This window comes from Eumetopias jubatus, unplaced genomic scaffold (assembly GCF_037043125.1).
Source record: "Eumetopias jubatus isolate StellerSeaLion01/CBP00866 unplaced genomic scaffold, mEumJub1_p1.0 scaffold_3, whole genome shotgun sequence".
Classification (NCBI taxonomy): domain Eukaryota; kingdom Metazoa; phylum Chordata; class Mammalia; order Carnivora; family Otariidae; genus Eumetopias; species Eumetopias jubatus.
The window spans coordinates 106559810-106574352 of NW_028274809.1; the positions used below are offsets into that span (position 1 = coordinate 106559810).

At 38.6% G+C, this 14543-nt stretch overlaps 1 protein-coding gene across 2 annotated transcripts in view; it reads left to right on the forward strand.

Moving 5' to 3' along the window:
• The window catches only part of CNTNAP5 (contactin associated protein family member 5), an 855278-nt gene that overhangs the window by 503842 nt on the left and 336893 nt on the right, over positions 1–14543 (forward strand). For both annotated transcript variants that reach the window (XM_028101360.1, XM_028101361.1), the window contains exon 11: positions 8195–8301. In XM_028101360.1, coding sequence (XP_027957161.1) covers positions 8195–8301 — 107 coding nt within the window. The remainder of the gene's footprint in view (positions 1–8194; positions 8302–14543) is intronic.

A 14543-nucleotide genomic window follows, 5' to 3' on the forward strand; every position in this document is an offset into this window, starting at 1 on the left:
TGACACTTTTCTTTTTATTCACTTAATTCCTTAATGTCTGCATCTGCTGTAATTACAACAAATTTCAATTATAATGAAGATCCAACTGGGGGGGTAAAATGGGATTATGGTAATTGTTAGAATGGAGAGGCATAGAAATAGGTTTCAAAAGCATTCAGAGAAGCTATCTGACCAAAATAAGATCAATGCAGTTGGCTGCTAATTAAAGCAAACAGACAAAGGAACTCAACCTAGCTGAATTTTAACATATGAGCTTCATTAAAAGGCTTACATTAGTCAGCTTACATTTTGAGGGCTATTGAAATGTTTTGTTCTTTTTGTCTCTAAGGAAAGCATATAGAAATTGAAACTGACCTTCAACTGTATAAAGAAGGGATGAGAATTCTTAAAAAGGGAAGTAACTCAATGGAGCATAAATACATTCAGGCTCATTTATAGGTAACCATTTATCTGAACATTTGGGAATTTCAAAGGCCTGCCAATAGATGTCCTATTCATTTCAATCTGTTATGGGGAATGAGGAAGAAGGAAATTTCATACTGAGGAAAAAAATATTTCTGTGGGTGTTTATAGAAATACACTGAGTGTTTTTTTAGGCTGATCTAAACAGATGACTTCCTCTAGCTGTGTTCAGGTTGGGGATTTTTTTTGGGGGGGGTGTGTATGTGTCTAAGAGCACGTGTGTTTAAATAACTGTAATAGAAGGATAGATACTCAGGGACACACAGTTAACCATTGTGCTGAGTTTCTTAGACAAAAGACCCTTTCCTTTTAATTTTTACAAGAGACTTTAAAAATTACATGGATCAATAAAGGGTCATAATGAATGTGATCATTAGGAGTATATTATCAGGTGGACTTTGTTCCAAGGAACAGAGGCCTCACCCACTGAATTTTATTTTCACAGTTTAATGAGGGAGGTAGAAGGTAATCAGTTAGACCTGGATTTCAGTGCTCGCTCTGTTCTAGCAGGTGACCTGGGAGCTCACTGAGCCTCTGTGGCTTTATGAAGAAAACAAGATTCATTCAACCGAACCTCTTCTCTTGTCCAGCTGATCTCCTACCTGGACTGAGAATGTCTTGGGACAGGCTTCTTAGAGACCATTTCTTAAGTGAATGAGTTTCTCTTTGCTGTTGTCTAATGGCAAAATAAAATGCGAATGTAAGCCCATGTATATGTTTATTTCCAGTTTCATTATAAAGCCATGACCAACTCAGAAATAAATAAAGAGTGGGATGGTACTTTTATTCCCACATTTAACCACTATTAACAGATTACCGATTTGGACTATTTCCTTCTAGAACTTATTTTCTCTTTATAACAATGAGGGCAATAACAGCAGAAGTTACACATGATACTCTGCAATGTGCTTTCTGTACTTAATAGTTTATTACACATGTAGAACTTTCCAGTATCCTTACATAGAGATGTAGGTATTCATTTTAATTTCCTCATAAATTGCCATAGTATGGAGGCGCATCGTTTCTTTAACCATTCCCAAAATAGTGGACTATATTTCCATTTTTTAAGCTGTTGATGATTATAATAATTTTATATATATACATATATATATCTTTTTAAAAAATATTTTATCTATTTATTGATTAGAGAGGGAGAAAGAGAGAGAGCATGAGTAGGGGGAGGGGCAGAGGGAGAGGGAGAGAAAGAATCCCAAGCAGACTCCACACTCAGCGTGAAGCTTGACACAGGGCTCAAACCCACAACCCGAGATCATGACCTCAGCCAAAATCAAGTGTTGGACACTTAAATGACTGAGCCACCCAGGGGCCCCAATAATTTTGCAAATATCTTTGTGCATGTAAGAAAGTATTTCTGGGGCATTATTCCAAGAAGTGGAATTGCTAAGTCAAAATACATACATAATCAAAATTTTGGAAATGTCACTGCATAAGTGGCAATGGCCTTCACAAGTTACATGAACAGCAAGGAGTGTGACAGGGAAACACTGGCAAAGATTGTAGAGGAACAGTGTGTAAAATAAGAAAAAAATACTCTGAAAACATAAAGAAAATAAAAAGAACAACTATCTAATATTGAAAAAAAATGCGAATTAAAGGAGATAATGCTTTTTTCCCCTGACACTTGCAAATTAAGAAAAATAAAATAAAATCCAAACATGGCTACTTTTAAAGAGACAGATTCACCTCAGGACTATTTAGAGGAGATGAGGACATTTGGGAGGAGAATTTGGTTAACAGATTGAATCTAAAATCTATTGTTTTCAACCTTACCTTAGGAAGGTAAGACTTAAGACCCGAATAATCAGCCAACACAGGTGTGATGAAAGTGTGGTATGCACAAAGGAGGATATTTATATGCAGGTAAGATGGTTTGAAGGTTATTTTTGTTTCAAAGAGTGATACTGAGTTTCTTAAAATTATGAACTCAAAATCTTGTTTTTTTAAAGTTTTCTTTTTTACTCTTTTAAAAATTCAGTTTATAAAATCATATTCTATTAAGTCTAGCAAGTATTAGAACTCAGGTCTAAAGGCCCTTTGAATAATGTTTTTTTTTTTTTTTAAGAAGTTAAGGCACATTTATTCTTTTTTTAATTTTTTAAATTTATTTATTAGAGAGAGCGAGAGAGAATGAGAGATAGAGAGCACGAGAGGGAAGAGGGTCAGAGGGAGAAGCAGACTCTCTGCTGAGCAGGGAGCCCGATGTGGGACTCGATCCTGGGACTCCAGGATCATGACCTGAGCCGAAGGCAGTCGTTTAACCAACTGAGCCACCCAGGCGCCCCCCTTTGAATAATGTTTAATCCCATTTATGGATGTAGTTACTTAAATACCTTCAAATTTATTAAACTACATACATTAATAATATGATTTATTTACTTTCTAAATTGTACAATTTACTGCATTACAAGATAGAATGCCACAAATATTTCTGAAAGTTAAGTATCCAGAAAATGAACATTTAACTTGGTGAACTTAATTTATCTTACATGTTCTACTAGGGAAGATTTTTGAGGTCTAAATCAGTTATTCTTCACTTTTTAAATTGGAGCTTGCAAAGCTTATATTAAATAGGCCAAATTCACTTAAAAACTACAAATACCAAAGAACTGTTAAATTTTTTTTTCAAAATTTTATTATAATCTTGATACAAGAGAAAAGACCCATTTCAGGCCAATTCAAACATCCATTCTTGGGGTGCCTGGGTGGCTCAGATGGTTAGGTGTGTGTCTTTGGCTCAGGTCATGATCTCCAGATCCTGGGATCCAGCCCTGCATCAGGTTTCCAGCTCAGAGGGGAGTCTGTTTCTCCCTCTCCCACTGTCTCTCCCCCTGCTTGTGCTCTCTCGGGTCTCTTTCTCTCTCTCTTAAATGAATTAATAAAAGCTTTAAATATTAAAAAGATCCATTCTTGGCAGGAGCTGTTTTGAAGACACTTTTTTGGGGGGGGTGGTTCAAAGATATTCCTTGTTAAACTGAATTTTTAAAAAAATGTATTAATTACAATTACACTCTTTGACTTGTTACAAGACTGTTTAACTTAGTTTCCTTTTAAGGTTGGCCATCGACTGACATTGGTCTTTATCCTATTAAAGTCCATTATAAATATGCTTAGCATTTTATCAAAGTCAAGAATACTAGTTTCTTCCCAGGAAGATGTACATTACATCATACAGAAATTTCTGGCTGAGATCAGTTTTGGGACCATTTTTCTCTTTCAGTACCTTATTCCTTCTTAACCCCCAAACATTAATACTAACGTTTTGATTATCATAAACTTTTGATACTGAATTCAGAAATTTGGAGGATTAAAAATTTCATGTCTAAAGAGGAACTGACTATGCTAAGTGATGGAGATATGAGCTTGATCCTTATTGATGAGTGCTGTGTACGTATGGGTGCACGGTCAAGGGCTCCAGGACATCCTGGTGGGTGGGCCATGAAGCCCATAGCCCTGCATTCAAAGGTCAACTTTGGATCCTGAATTTATTTTCCATTTTGCTTAATAGACCTTGATGGGCTTCTTCATTTTTCTCTATTTGTAGGATTATACAATTATGAAGTTTATTTTAAATATTATGCCATCAATTTTTGGATCAGTTAAATAGCTTTGTCTAGCTTGAGATAACTTATGTGTTCTTTCTACCGAAAGCAGGCAGACTGGAAACAATCACATTAACTCATATAAGCTTAAGAAATGTAGAGGAAGTCTCTGTCATTTGAAAAAAAAAAGATTAAAAGACAAAAGAAAAGAAATCAAAGCAAGAGTAGAGCAGGGACATGGGCTGTCTTAGCAGTAGCTTTTCTTATTGTTTTAAGAATTCAACAATTTGGTCATGGAAAGGGATTGAAAATAGAATCAAAATCTCTTTTCCCCACTCTTCATCACTGAATTTATAGAATTTGTAGGATGAATTGTATGCCATTATGCTAATTATATAATAAATATATCCTTTATTCTCTAGTTCAGTTTTATTTATTGCCAATTAACCCATTTGTCACTATCATTAATACCTCTTTAGCTACCAAAAATATCTTTAAAAGCTCTAACCTCACAGCTCCAAGTTTGCGAATGAGTTTCTGGAATAAGTGGGTAACTATGTGAAGCCCCCCTCTGTCCCACTCTTTGCAGAAGTTGCGCCTTAATGCATGCTGAGAGTTCAATTTAAGGAGGTGTCCTAACAATTTGAATTGAGGGCTTTCCCCCTAAGATCGTGACAGAGTTCTCACTCTTAATGGACTTTTCTTACTTGGGTAGTCCCTCCACTCTTCTCTTTCTGAGTCATGCCTGTAATGCTCAGTTTATGCCAAGTAGGGAGAAAAAGAAACAAAACACCAGTTTACAGAAGCTGATTAAAGAATATGGAAATTATACTCATAAAACTGCCCTTGTTAAATAAGCACATTGGGGTTATGCATCTTTTATTTTGTGTGTCAGCTTTACAGATGAGTTTTTCTAATCATAATATGTATTGAACCAAAATGAATCAAGCTAGAAGCACCCATTCATTTTTTTTTCTTCTCATTTTAGGAATATTAGACTTTCCTTTACTGAAGCACTCTTTTTCTCTCTCAGAAATATGTCATTTTTTTAAAGTGACCATAAGCAATGAATTTCTATCCTACACTCTCCTTGGTAAATTGAGTTTATTAACACTGCAATACGAAGTCTATGTGAGGCTTATTAAGGATGTGTTCAAAGTGCCCAGATATTTCTTACTGTTTTCCCCAAGGCCCCTCCTACAACATGCCCAACTGAACTTGGAAATCTTGAGTTTTAAAATATTTTAAAGTGTACAATAGAGGAGAAAACATGTGTTTTCATTTATTTTTTTTATTTATAGAATGCTGTTTTAAGGAAGGTTAAGATTCTGTTAGTTGAAAATCACAGAATCCTGGCTTGAGCCAGCCCGAATGGAATGGGTTTTTTCTAGAAAGATCTCAGGTTATCTCACAGCATGTGATACAGATTAAAACCACGCCAGCCCTCAGGAAGTTCAGGGGTGCAACCAAATCTTGGAACAACAGGAACCAGCCACGCAAGTCCTGTCAGGACGCCCATCTGTCTTTTCTGCTGCATTCTGCACCCCAACATTCTCTCTCTCTTTCTTTCTTTCTCTTTCATTGCATGCAAGCTTTCTTCTTGTCGCTGAAAATGTGGCCCCTGAGAACTTCTGAGTTTTCTATTTTATAGCTTCAGCCATTAAAAGAGTCCAACATGAACCTTCTTGGTACTGAAACCAAGAGAACTATAGGATTAAATGCCTACCGACGTGGCTTTGTTCAACTTCCCAACTATATATTTTTTTAAGATTTATTTATTTGAGAGAGAAAGAGTGCAGGGAGGAGGGGCAGGGGAGAGAGAAAGTTTTCAGCAGACTCCCCACTGAGTGCGGGGCCCTACACTAGGCTCGATCTCAGGACCCTGAGATCAGGACCTGAACATAGAAAGCAAGAGCTGGGTTCTCAACTGACTGCACTACCCAGGTGCCCCTCAGTTTTCCATCTTTAAAGCAACTAAGTTTATGTTGGGGAAGGAAGGGGAGCAAATGATAGTATAATTTGCCAATCGTAGAGTGCGTGTGAGTTTGTGTGTGTGTGTGTGTGTGTGTGTGTGTGTGTGTTTGGTTACGGGGGGGGGGGGGGAAGGGGAGTGGGATGGAGTTGGATAGGGGTAAAGACAGGAGTGTAAGAACTTGACAGTTCCAGAGGGAAAATCTATCAAGAAAATGCACTGCGGGAGCAGCATAATTCAGAAGCATGGAGGTGCGGCGATGTAAGGGAAGAAAGGTGTAGGGTGAGTGGGTTTTCAGGGGCTAGCCCCATAGGTTCTCTGTCAGGGCACACCCTGAGGCAGAGGCCCTTGCTTGGAATATGTAGATGAGGACCCCGATGCTTCAAGTTTCTGTAACTCCCCACAGCACAAGAATAGTGGGGGACATGGACTTTGGTACATCTCAGTGACGAATCTGTTTCTTTCCCTTTCTACCAAGACCAAGAGCTGGGCACGGGAATCAAGAGGAAGGATAAAATCTGAATCACACGGAAGGCACACCTTGTTTTTTTTTTTTTTTTATGTATTGAGTAGTTGGTTTCTATGAACATGTTCCAAAGAAAATTTACTAGTCCTTCCCCACCCCCTTCTGTTCTTTAAGCCATAGTTGGATACCATGGAGTTACCAATATGCTTTTCCCAAACATAAGCTCTGTCAGCACATTTGCATGTTTGCTGTGCTGAGCGGAAAATTTCTAAGAATATGTCTGAATATATGCAGGAGTATTAGTTTCTGGGCTTTGAAAATATCATTGCTGGAGGGTTTCCTACCTATATAGGACATTTAGGATAAATCATCTTACTTTTGCTTGCCTCACATTCTCAGAAGCTACACAATGAACCCTTTTATTGTATTAGACCACTTCCATAGCTTCATTGCTCACACCTTCTCCCCTTTTAAATTCGTGGGATTTTTTTCCCTGTAAAGATTGTTTCAAGAATTGCAGTATTTATCACTGCTTTCACTCTTAATTTTATTCATTACAAGTATTGAGCACTTGCCAGGTTATTTTTTTGGTCATAACAGTACCTGCCATGTAGAGACTTTAAATCATTTATGTAAGAAGTAGGGAAAATTGCCTAAAGACACCATGCAGCATATGGCTGAGCTGGGATTTGAACTCAGATATAAGTGACCCTAAAGCCCATGATCTCTGTCCAGAAGAAAGGAACATTGCCTTCACTCCCATCACCTCAAGTGATGCTTGACATCTGTCCTTCCTATCGGTTTTGTAATGTGTTTGGTTTACTTTGTCGTGGCCATGATTCATATTTTGAATTTTCACTTAATCCAGTCTCAGTCTGTTATAATCCTTTTTGTTAACCATTTGTGGTACCTTTATGATAGCCCATTAATTTTATGTACTACAACGTCCCTAAGAAATTTTCCAGTGTTGGATATTTACATTGATTCATCATGACTTCCTTGTGAATGATGATAATTAGCATACGTAGTTTTTATATTTTGAAATATATGCTTAAGATAAAGCCATTTAAGTGTGATTGAGAGGTCAAGTTCTATGAATGCTTCAGAGTATTTTTAACATGTATGGTGAAAATATTTTTCAGAATAGTCATACCGTTTTCATCATAAGTAGTAAAGGCCTCATTTTAAGGGTGCGTTGGAATTTTTTGAAATAATAGAATTTCCTTGCATATTAAATTAGCAGGTACCATCTTCTCAAATTTCATGTGCAGTTTAAAATAGATTCCTGGCCATCATCCAAAAGAGAATCATGAGGACAGTGACCTCAATTATCTACCCCTTTTCACTTCCCTTTAAAAATGTAGAACCTTTCCAAGATGTAAAATCACAATCTTTGTACATTTTGTTCTATAGTAAATGAAAAATCTTATAGATTCTGACCACTTCAAATTAACCTTAAGTCAATGGCAATTTGCCCCATTGTTGAAATGCTTAACATAATCGCTTACATCAGCTCTGAGCCTTTCATTACACAGTAGTGCTAGATGGACCCACCCCTTGTGGTAAAGCCATAGAATTATTTTACTGTTGCTCAAGTTTGACTTAGGTATAGACATATAGCAGACCGATTTCTACTATCAATTCATGCAGTTAGATATTAGACATTTTGGATTTTGTCCCTTCATTTCAACTGAGTTGGTTTATTTTGTTTGCTTTTGCTTTATCTTCCCTTAGGTGTTTGCCAAACTACTGTGAACATGGAGGAAGCTGTTCCCAGTCCTGGACTACCTTCTACTGTAACTGCAGTAACACGGGCTACACTGGTGCCACCTGCCATAACCGTGAGTAGTCATGATTTACCCACAGAATGGGCAAATATCCAGGAATACCAGTGTTAACTTCAGGATGCATTCAACATAGAGTGGGCATTTTTGTTCATTAATTCTTGAGAGACTGTTATATATGCCCATCCCACGGTGGCTGTGTGGGATAGATAGATGGATAGAAGCCATATCCTCATGGAGTTTATGGCTTCCCAGGAACACAGACAGGAAATGGAATAAGTGTTGGAGGCAGGGGTGAGACAATGTGTGTAGGCCCACAAAGGAGAGCTACTAAGTCAAGTACATTGTCTAGATGGGCTCAGTTGTGCTGCTATACTAAATAATATAACATCTCAGTGACCTAAGTAACCACTGGTTGTGTCCTGCTTATGTTACATGCTCATCTCCCACTGGCAGAGGCCCCTCTTCCACTTTGTCCTCATTCTAGGATGCTCACAAATGCTCCATCACCTAGAAGGTTGCCATGGCAGAGAGAAGCACAAGGAAGCATGTGCTCACTGTTGAGAGTTTCTGCCTGGAAGTGGCAAACATCACTTCCATTCACATTCTGTTGGCCAAGTAGCATCACAAGGGCTCACCTGGATTCAAGAGGAGAGGAAGTGCAGTCTTACCATGGGATCAAAGAGAACAGAACCAGCATATGGTGCTAAATGTTGATGACTGCACATCAGTATTAGGGAGGCTTCATATAGAAGGCTTGAGCTGATTTCTGGTAGGAATGCTGCAGAAAAAGAAAAGCAAAAGCAACCTGAATTTCTAAGTGGCTTCACATGGCTGGAGAGTGCCAACAATGAGGAGAAGTGGGAAGAGACAAAGCAGGGAGTGAGGCAGGCTGGAATACACAAAGAGTAAGGGGTGAGGAGTAAAAAATAAATGAATAGCACAAGCCCTGATTACTGTAATTTTATAGTCTCGTTGGGGTCACCAAACAAAAACACATGACAAAATAGAGGTTTGCCATTTAGAGAACTGTGTGTCAAACTGTGTGAAGTGAACTGTAAATATAATTTAGAAAGACATAATCGAAGCTGGTGGCTATAGTTGTAGGAGATTTCATCGGAAATGTGAGCTGTGAAATTGACTTAGGGATAGGAGAAGGACCTGCTAGAAAAAAATGTAAGAATAAAACCAAGGAGCTGCTGAAGACTACAGTGAGATCCACTTGGGGCAAAACTCACCAGGGCTTCTTAAGTTTCTGCTGTGGCTGGGATGGCACTTAGAGATTCAGAAAATGAATGGTAGATGTCAGCAGAGCTGAGATCAGACTCTGATCCAGGGTGGGCCTTGTCATCACTCTCGTCCCTGAAGACTTCTCAGCCATTCTATGGCCTTTCTGTGCTTTGCAAGACCAATTGACCAATGATGCCCACAGAGGTGTCTAATCCAATCAGAGATGACATAGCCCAAAGGTCATCACGGGATGAAGTTACTGCTGTTGGATGCCTATGGAAATGAAAAGCACCACTTGGCTTTATAATGAGATATATTACTTACAATCTATAAGTGTTGAACCTAGTTCCAGAAATATCATCCTTAAACAGCCCAGAACAATGTATACATGCACAGACACATTGCATGATGCATATAGTACTGTCCAGATTGTCATGTCAGTGCTCTTGTAAGAAGCACAGTAGCAACGAGAATAACCACCGATGTAATAGTGAGGACCTCAAAGGACATTTAAGTCAAAGCTCCCCAATTTTTGGCCCAATCATGTGACAACATGTCTATGATTTTTCAAGCTGATTCTGTTCACTTTCTCCTAAAGTAATTTAACACTAATTTGAGGAGTTCATCTCTATGGATACTTCTCTCCTTTCATTTTCTCCATCCATCAAGGCTAAAAATAGAATATTTCCAGCTTTTTAAAAAAAGTGTGAAGTTGAAAATCAATGGAGGTGAGGTGCTGATTTTTAAAGGAACGCTGTGAAAGCTGATGAGCAGGAGACTCAACATGCAAAGTCTTAAAAAATACCATTCTGTTTTATAACACCTTCTGATTTCCCTTGCTGTGAAATTGCTCAGTGCCTATACTGTAGGTCGCAATATTGTTAAACTCTTTCTTCCCTTCTGGGCACCCGACCAGGAGAAATCAGAGGTACTTGGGTGGCTCTGAGGTTTGGCAAACACACCTGGTATACTTATGTAATTCAGGAATTTGTCACCCTCTAACTCATTTCTCCCTCTTCCCCAGTTCGGTGAGGACCATTGTTTTGAATCAGGTTTGTAAATTGAATGAATCAAGTCATTCTTTTCTGACTACAAAAGGCATGTGCCCCTGACATGGGACATAAGAGATGAGAGCTGCCATAGAATACCCTTGGGTAAAACAAAACAAGCAAGTTCGCAGCTCCACTCTTGTAGAAATGGCAGTGTCCTTGGTGTGTTGGGACATACTTCTTTGAAGCAGTCATCCATAGTCATAACGCTAAATAAAGTCTTCAGAATTATAAGACATTTATCATACTATTTAAGACTGATAATTTCTTGAGTATTCTTAGTCTTTTGCTTCTCCAAACTCTTTAGGGTGTGTTTTATTTTTTCATTATGCTTTCAAGTGAATATGAACCAACAGTGCTGAGGACAGATAGGATTAACTTCTTTCTGTCCAGTCTTTGTGGATAAGAGATGAATCTGGGTGAGGGGGATAGTATGATGGACTCTAAAATATAGCAAAATGGGAATTCCCAAAGTCTCTAGGCAGAGCATGTTGCTGTTAAAAGTCGATATATCATCATTCCATTTCAATTTTCTTTCCTCCTTACCTGATGACAAGGACTTGGGTGTACATGTTATGTTACTTTTCAAACACACATTACTCAAAACCACCTGTTCTAAAAAGAGGTGGTGAGTATGTGGACAAGTCCTACCCAATCTGGCAGCCTCCTCATATGAGGAGGAAATGTGAGACTTTCACTTATCCCATAAACTGTCACTGAACACCATTATGTCATGTCTTTATGTTGCTTTGGTTAGGAATTTGCTTCTCTATTTTGTATTTTATTCTCCAGAGGAATAACTGAAGGTATACCAATATTTGCAGTCCACCTAAGTCCTGTCAATGCAATCAATAATCAGAGCCTTCAGATGACCAGAGATGGTTACCATGGTTCTTGATTTTATACAGTGTGCAAGTTTAAAAGGTTGTGTAGTAAAAGCTAAAATTCTAAGTATTTAGGGTATATCCTACTCAAGATATACCATGAATCCACGTTAATATTAAAAGGAAGAGGTTTTGATTATGGAGCTTAATGCATACTTAGTCTACAATGTAATGATAAAGTGAGATGGATATTACTATCTCCATTTTATAGATGAACGCATTGAAGCCCAGAAAAGTTACACACCTTCCTCAAGGTCACATAGCTAGTGAAGCTGGACTTAAATGGGTGGAATCTGGCTACAATGCCAGAGTTAAGCCCTGTATCTTTGTTTTTTTTAATACTTATTTTTTAGGGGCACCTGGATGGCTCAGTAGATTAAGTGCCCAACTCTGAATTTCTGCTCAGGTCTGATCTAAAGATGGTGAGACTGAGCCCCACAATCAGGCTCTGCACTCAGCAGGGAGTTGGAGACTGCTTGAAATTCCCTTCCTCTCCTTCTGCCCCTCCCCCTGGTTGTGTGCACACCCTGTCTCTAGCATAAATAAATATATATATTTAAAAAATACTTATTTGGTTACTGGAGAGAGAGACACCACAAGTATGAGTGGGGGGAGGGGCAGAGGGAGAGAATCTACAAGCAGACTCCATGCTCAGCTTGGAGCCTAACATGGGACTTGATCTCATGCACATGAGATCATGACCTGAGCCAAAACCAAAAGTTGGAAGCCCAACCAACTGAGCCACCAAGGCGCCCCAAGCCCTGTATGTTATTTCCTTTTTTCAAACAAGTAAGACATTTGCAAACCTCTCTATTGAACTTAGTGATGGGATATCCATGACTTCCTTCATATCACTTGAGACACATGAGGATTGTGATACTGTAAATGAAAATCCAATTCTAGAAGACCTACAGATAAGGAAGGTTTTGTATTCAAGAATAATCATACAATCATCATGGAAGAAAGTAGGATGAATTAGCCCTGATAGACAGCTAAAATGAATATAAGAAATAGGAAAGCCTATTGAAAACAGACAGGCAAGATCCAAGACATGATAGAAGGAATATCTATGCTGTATTTGGAAATGCTGCCTATGTTTCCCTGGATCAAGAAAAGAAAAGTAAATAGTTCTATTCATTCATTCTCAAAGCCCAAATGATATTCCTATGAAGCACTTTCCCCTTGGGGAAATCTGAGCTCACTCCCCATTAGAACCAAAGCTTTTTATGGGCTATTGCAATAGCTAAAAATACCACTTCAATAACTGCATAATAAATAATCTATTTAATGATTTTATTCAAATATTTTCATCTATATTTTTCTTTTTTGGGGGGAGATGGGACCTGTGTTGTTTCCAAATATTTATTATTGTAACCACACTGTAGTGAGCACCTACATGCTTAAATAATTTTTAAATCCCTCATTTCTATTTTTTTTTCTTAGAATGCCTTAGTAATGACATTACTGAGTCAAAGATGATGAATAGTGTTAAGGATCTTGATTCATATATTCAGCTGCTTTCCTTTTTTATTGTTATGTTAATCACCATACATTACATCATTAGTTTTTGATGTAGTGTTCCATGATTCATTGTTTGTGCATAACACCCAGTGCTCCATGCAGAACGTGCCCTCTTTAATACCCATGACCAGGCTAACCCATCCCCCCACCCCCTCCCCTCTAGAACCCTCAGTTTGTTTTTCAGAGTCCACCTTCTCTCATGGTTCGTCTCCCCCTCTGATTTCCCCCCCTTCATTCTTCCCCTCCTGCTATCTTCTTCTTCTTTTTTTTTTCTTAACATATATTGCATTATTTGGTTCAGAGGAACAGATCTGTGATTCAGCAGTCTTCCACTTCACAGTGCTCACCATAGCACATGCCCTCTCCAATGTCTATCACCCAGCCACCCCATCCCTCCCACCCTACCCCCACTCCAGCAACCCTCAGTTTGTTTCCTGAGATTAAGAATTCCTCATATCATTGAAGTCATATGATACATGTCTTTCTCTGATTGACGTATTTCACTCAGCATAACACCCTCCAGTTCCACCCACGTCATTGCAAATGGCAAGATCTCATTCCTTTGGATGGCTGCATAATATTCCATTGTATATATATACCACATCTTCTTTATCCTCTCATCTGTCGATGGACGTCGTGGCTCTTTCCACAGTTTGGCTATTGTGGACATTGCTGCTATAAACATCAGGGTGCATGTACCACTTCAGATCCCTACATTTGTATCTTTGGGGTAAATACCCAGTAGTGCAATTGCTGGATCCTATGGTAGCTCTATTTTCAACTTTTTGAGGAACCTCCATACTGTATTCCAGAGTGTTTGCACCAGCTTGCATTGCCACCAACAGTGTAGGAGGCTTCCCCTTTCTCTACAACCCCGCCAAAATCTGTCATTTCCTGACTTGTTAATTTTAGCCATTCTGACTGGTGTGAGGTGGTATCTCTTTGAGGTTTTGATTTGGATTTCCCTGATGCCGAGCAATGTTGAACACTTTTTCATGTGTCTGTGGGCCATTTGGATGTCTTTGGAAAAATGTCTGTTCATGTCTTCTGCCCATTTCTTGATTGGATCATTTGTTCTTTGGGTGTTGAGTTTGATAAGTTCTTTATAGATTTTGGATACTAGACCTTTATCTGAAATGTCATTTGCAAATATTTTTTCCCATTCTGTCGGTTGTCTTTTGGTTTTGTGGACTGTTTCTTTTGCTGTGCAAAAGCTTTTTATCTTGATGAGGTCCCAATAGTTCATTTTGGCCCTTGCTTCCCTTGCCTTTGGCAATGTTTCTAGGAAGAAGTTGCTGTGGCTGAGGTCGAATAGGTTGCTGCTTGTGTTCTCCTTTAGGATTCTGATGGACTCCTGTTTCACGTTTAGGTCGTTCAACAATTCTGAGTCTATTTTTGTGTGTGGTGTAAGGAAATGGTCCAGTTTCATTCTTCTGCATGTGGCTGTCCAATTTTCCCAACACCATTTGTTGAAAAGACTGTCTTTTTCCATTGGACATTTTTTCCTGCTTTGTCAAAGATTAGTTGACCATAGAGTTGAGGGTCCATTTCTGGGCGCTCTATTCTGTTCCATTGATTTATGTGCCTGTTTTTGTGCCAGTACCATACTGTCTTG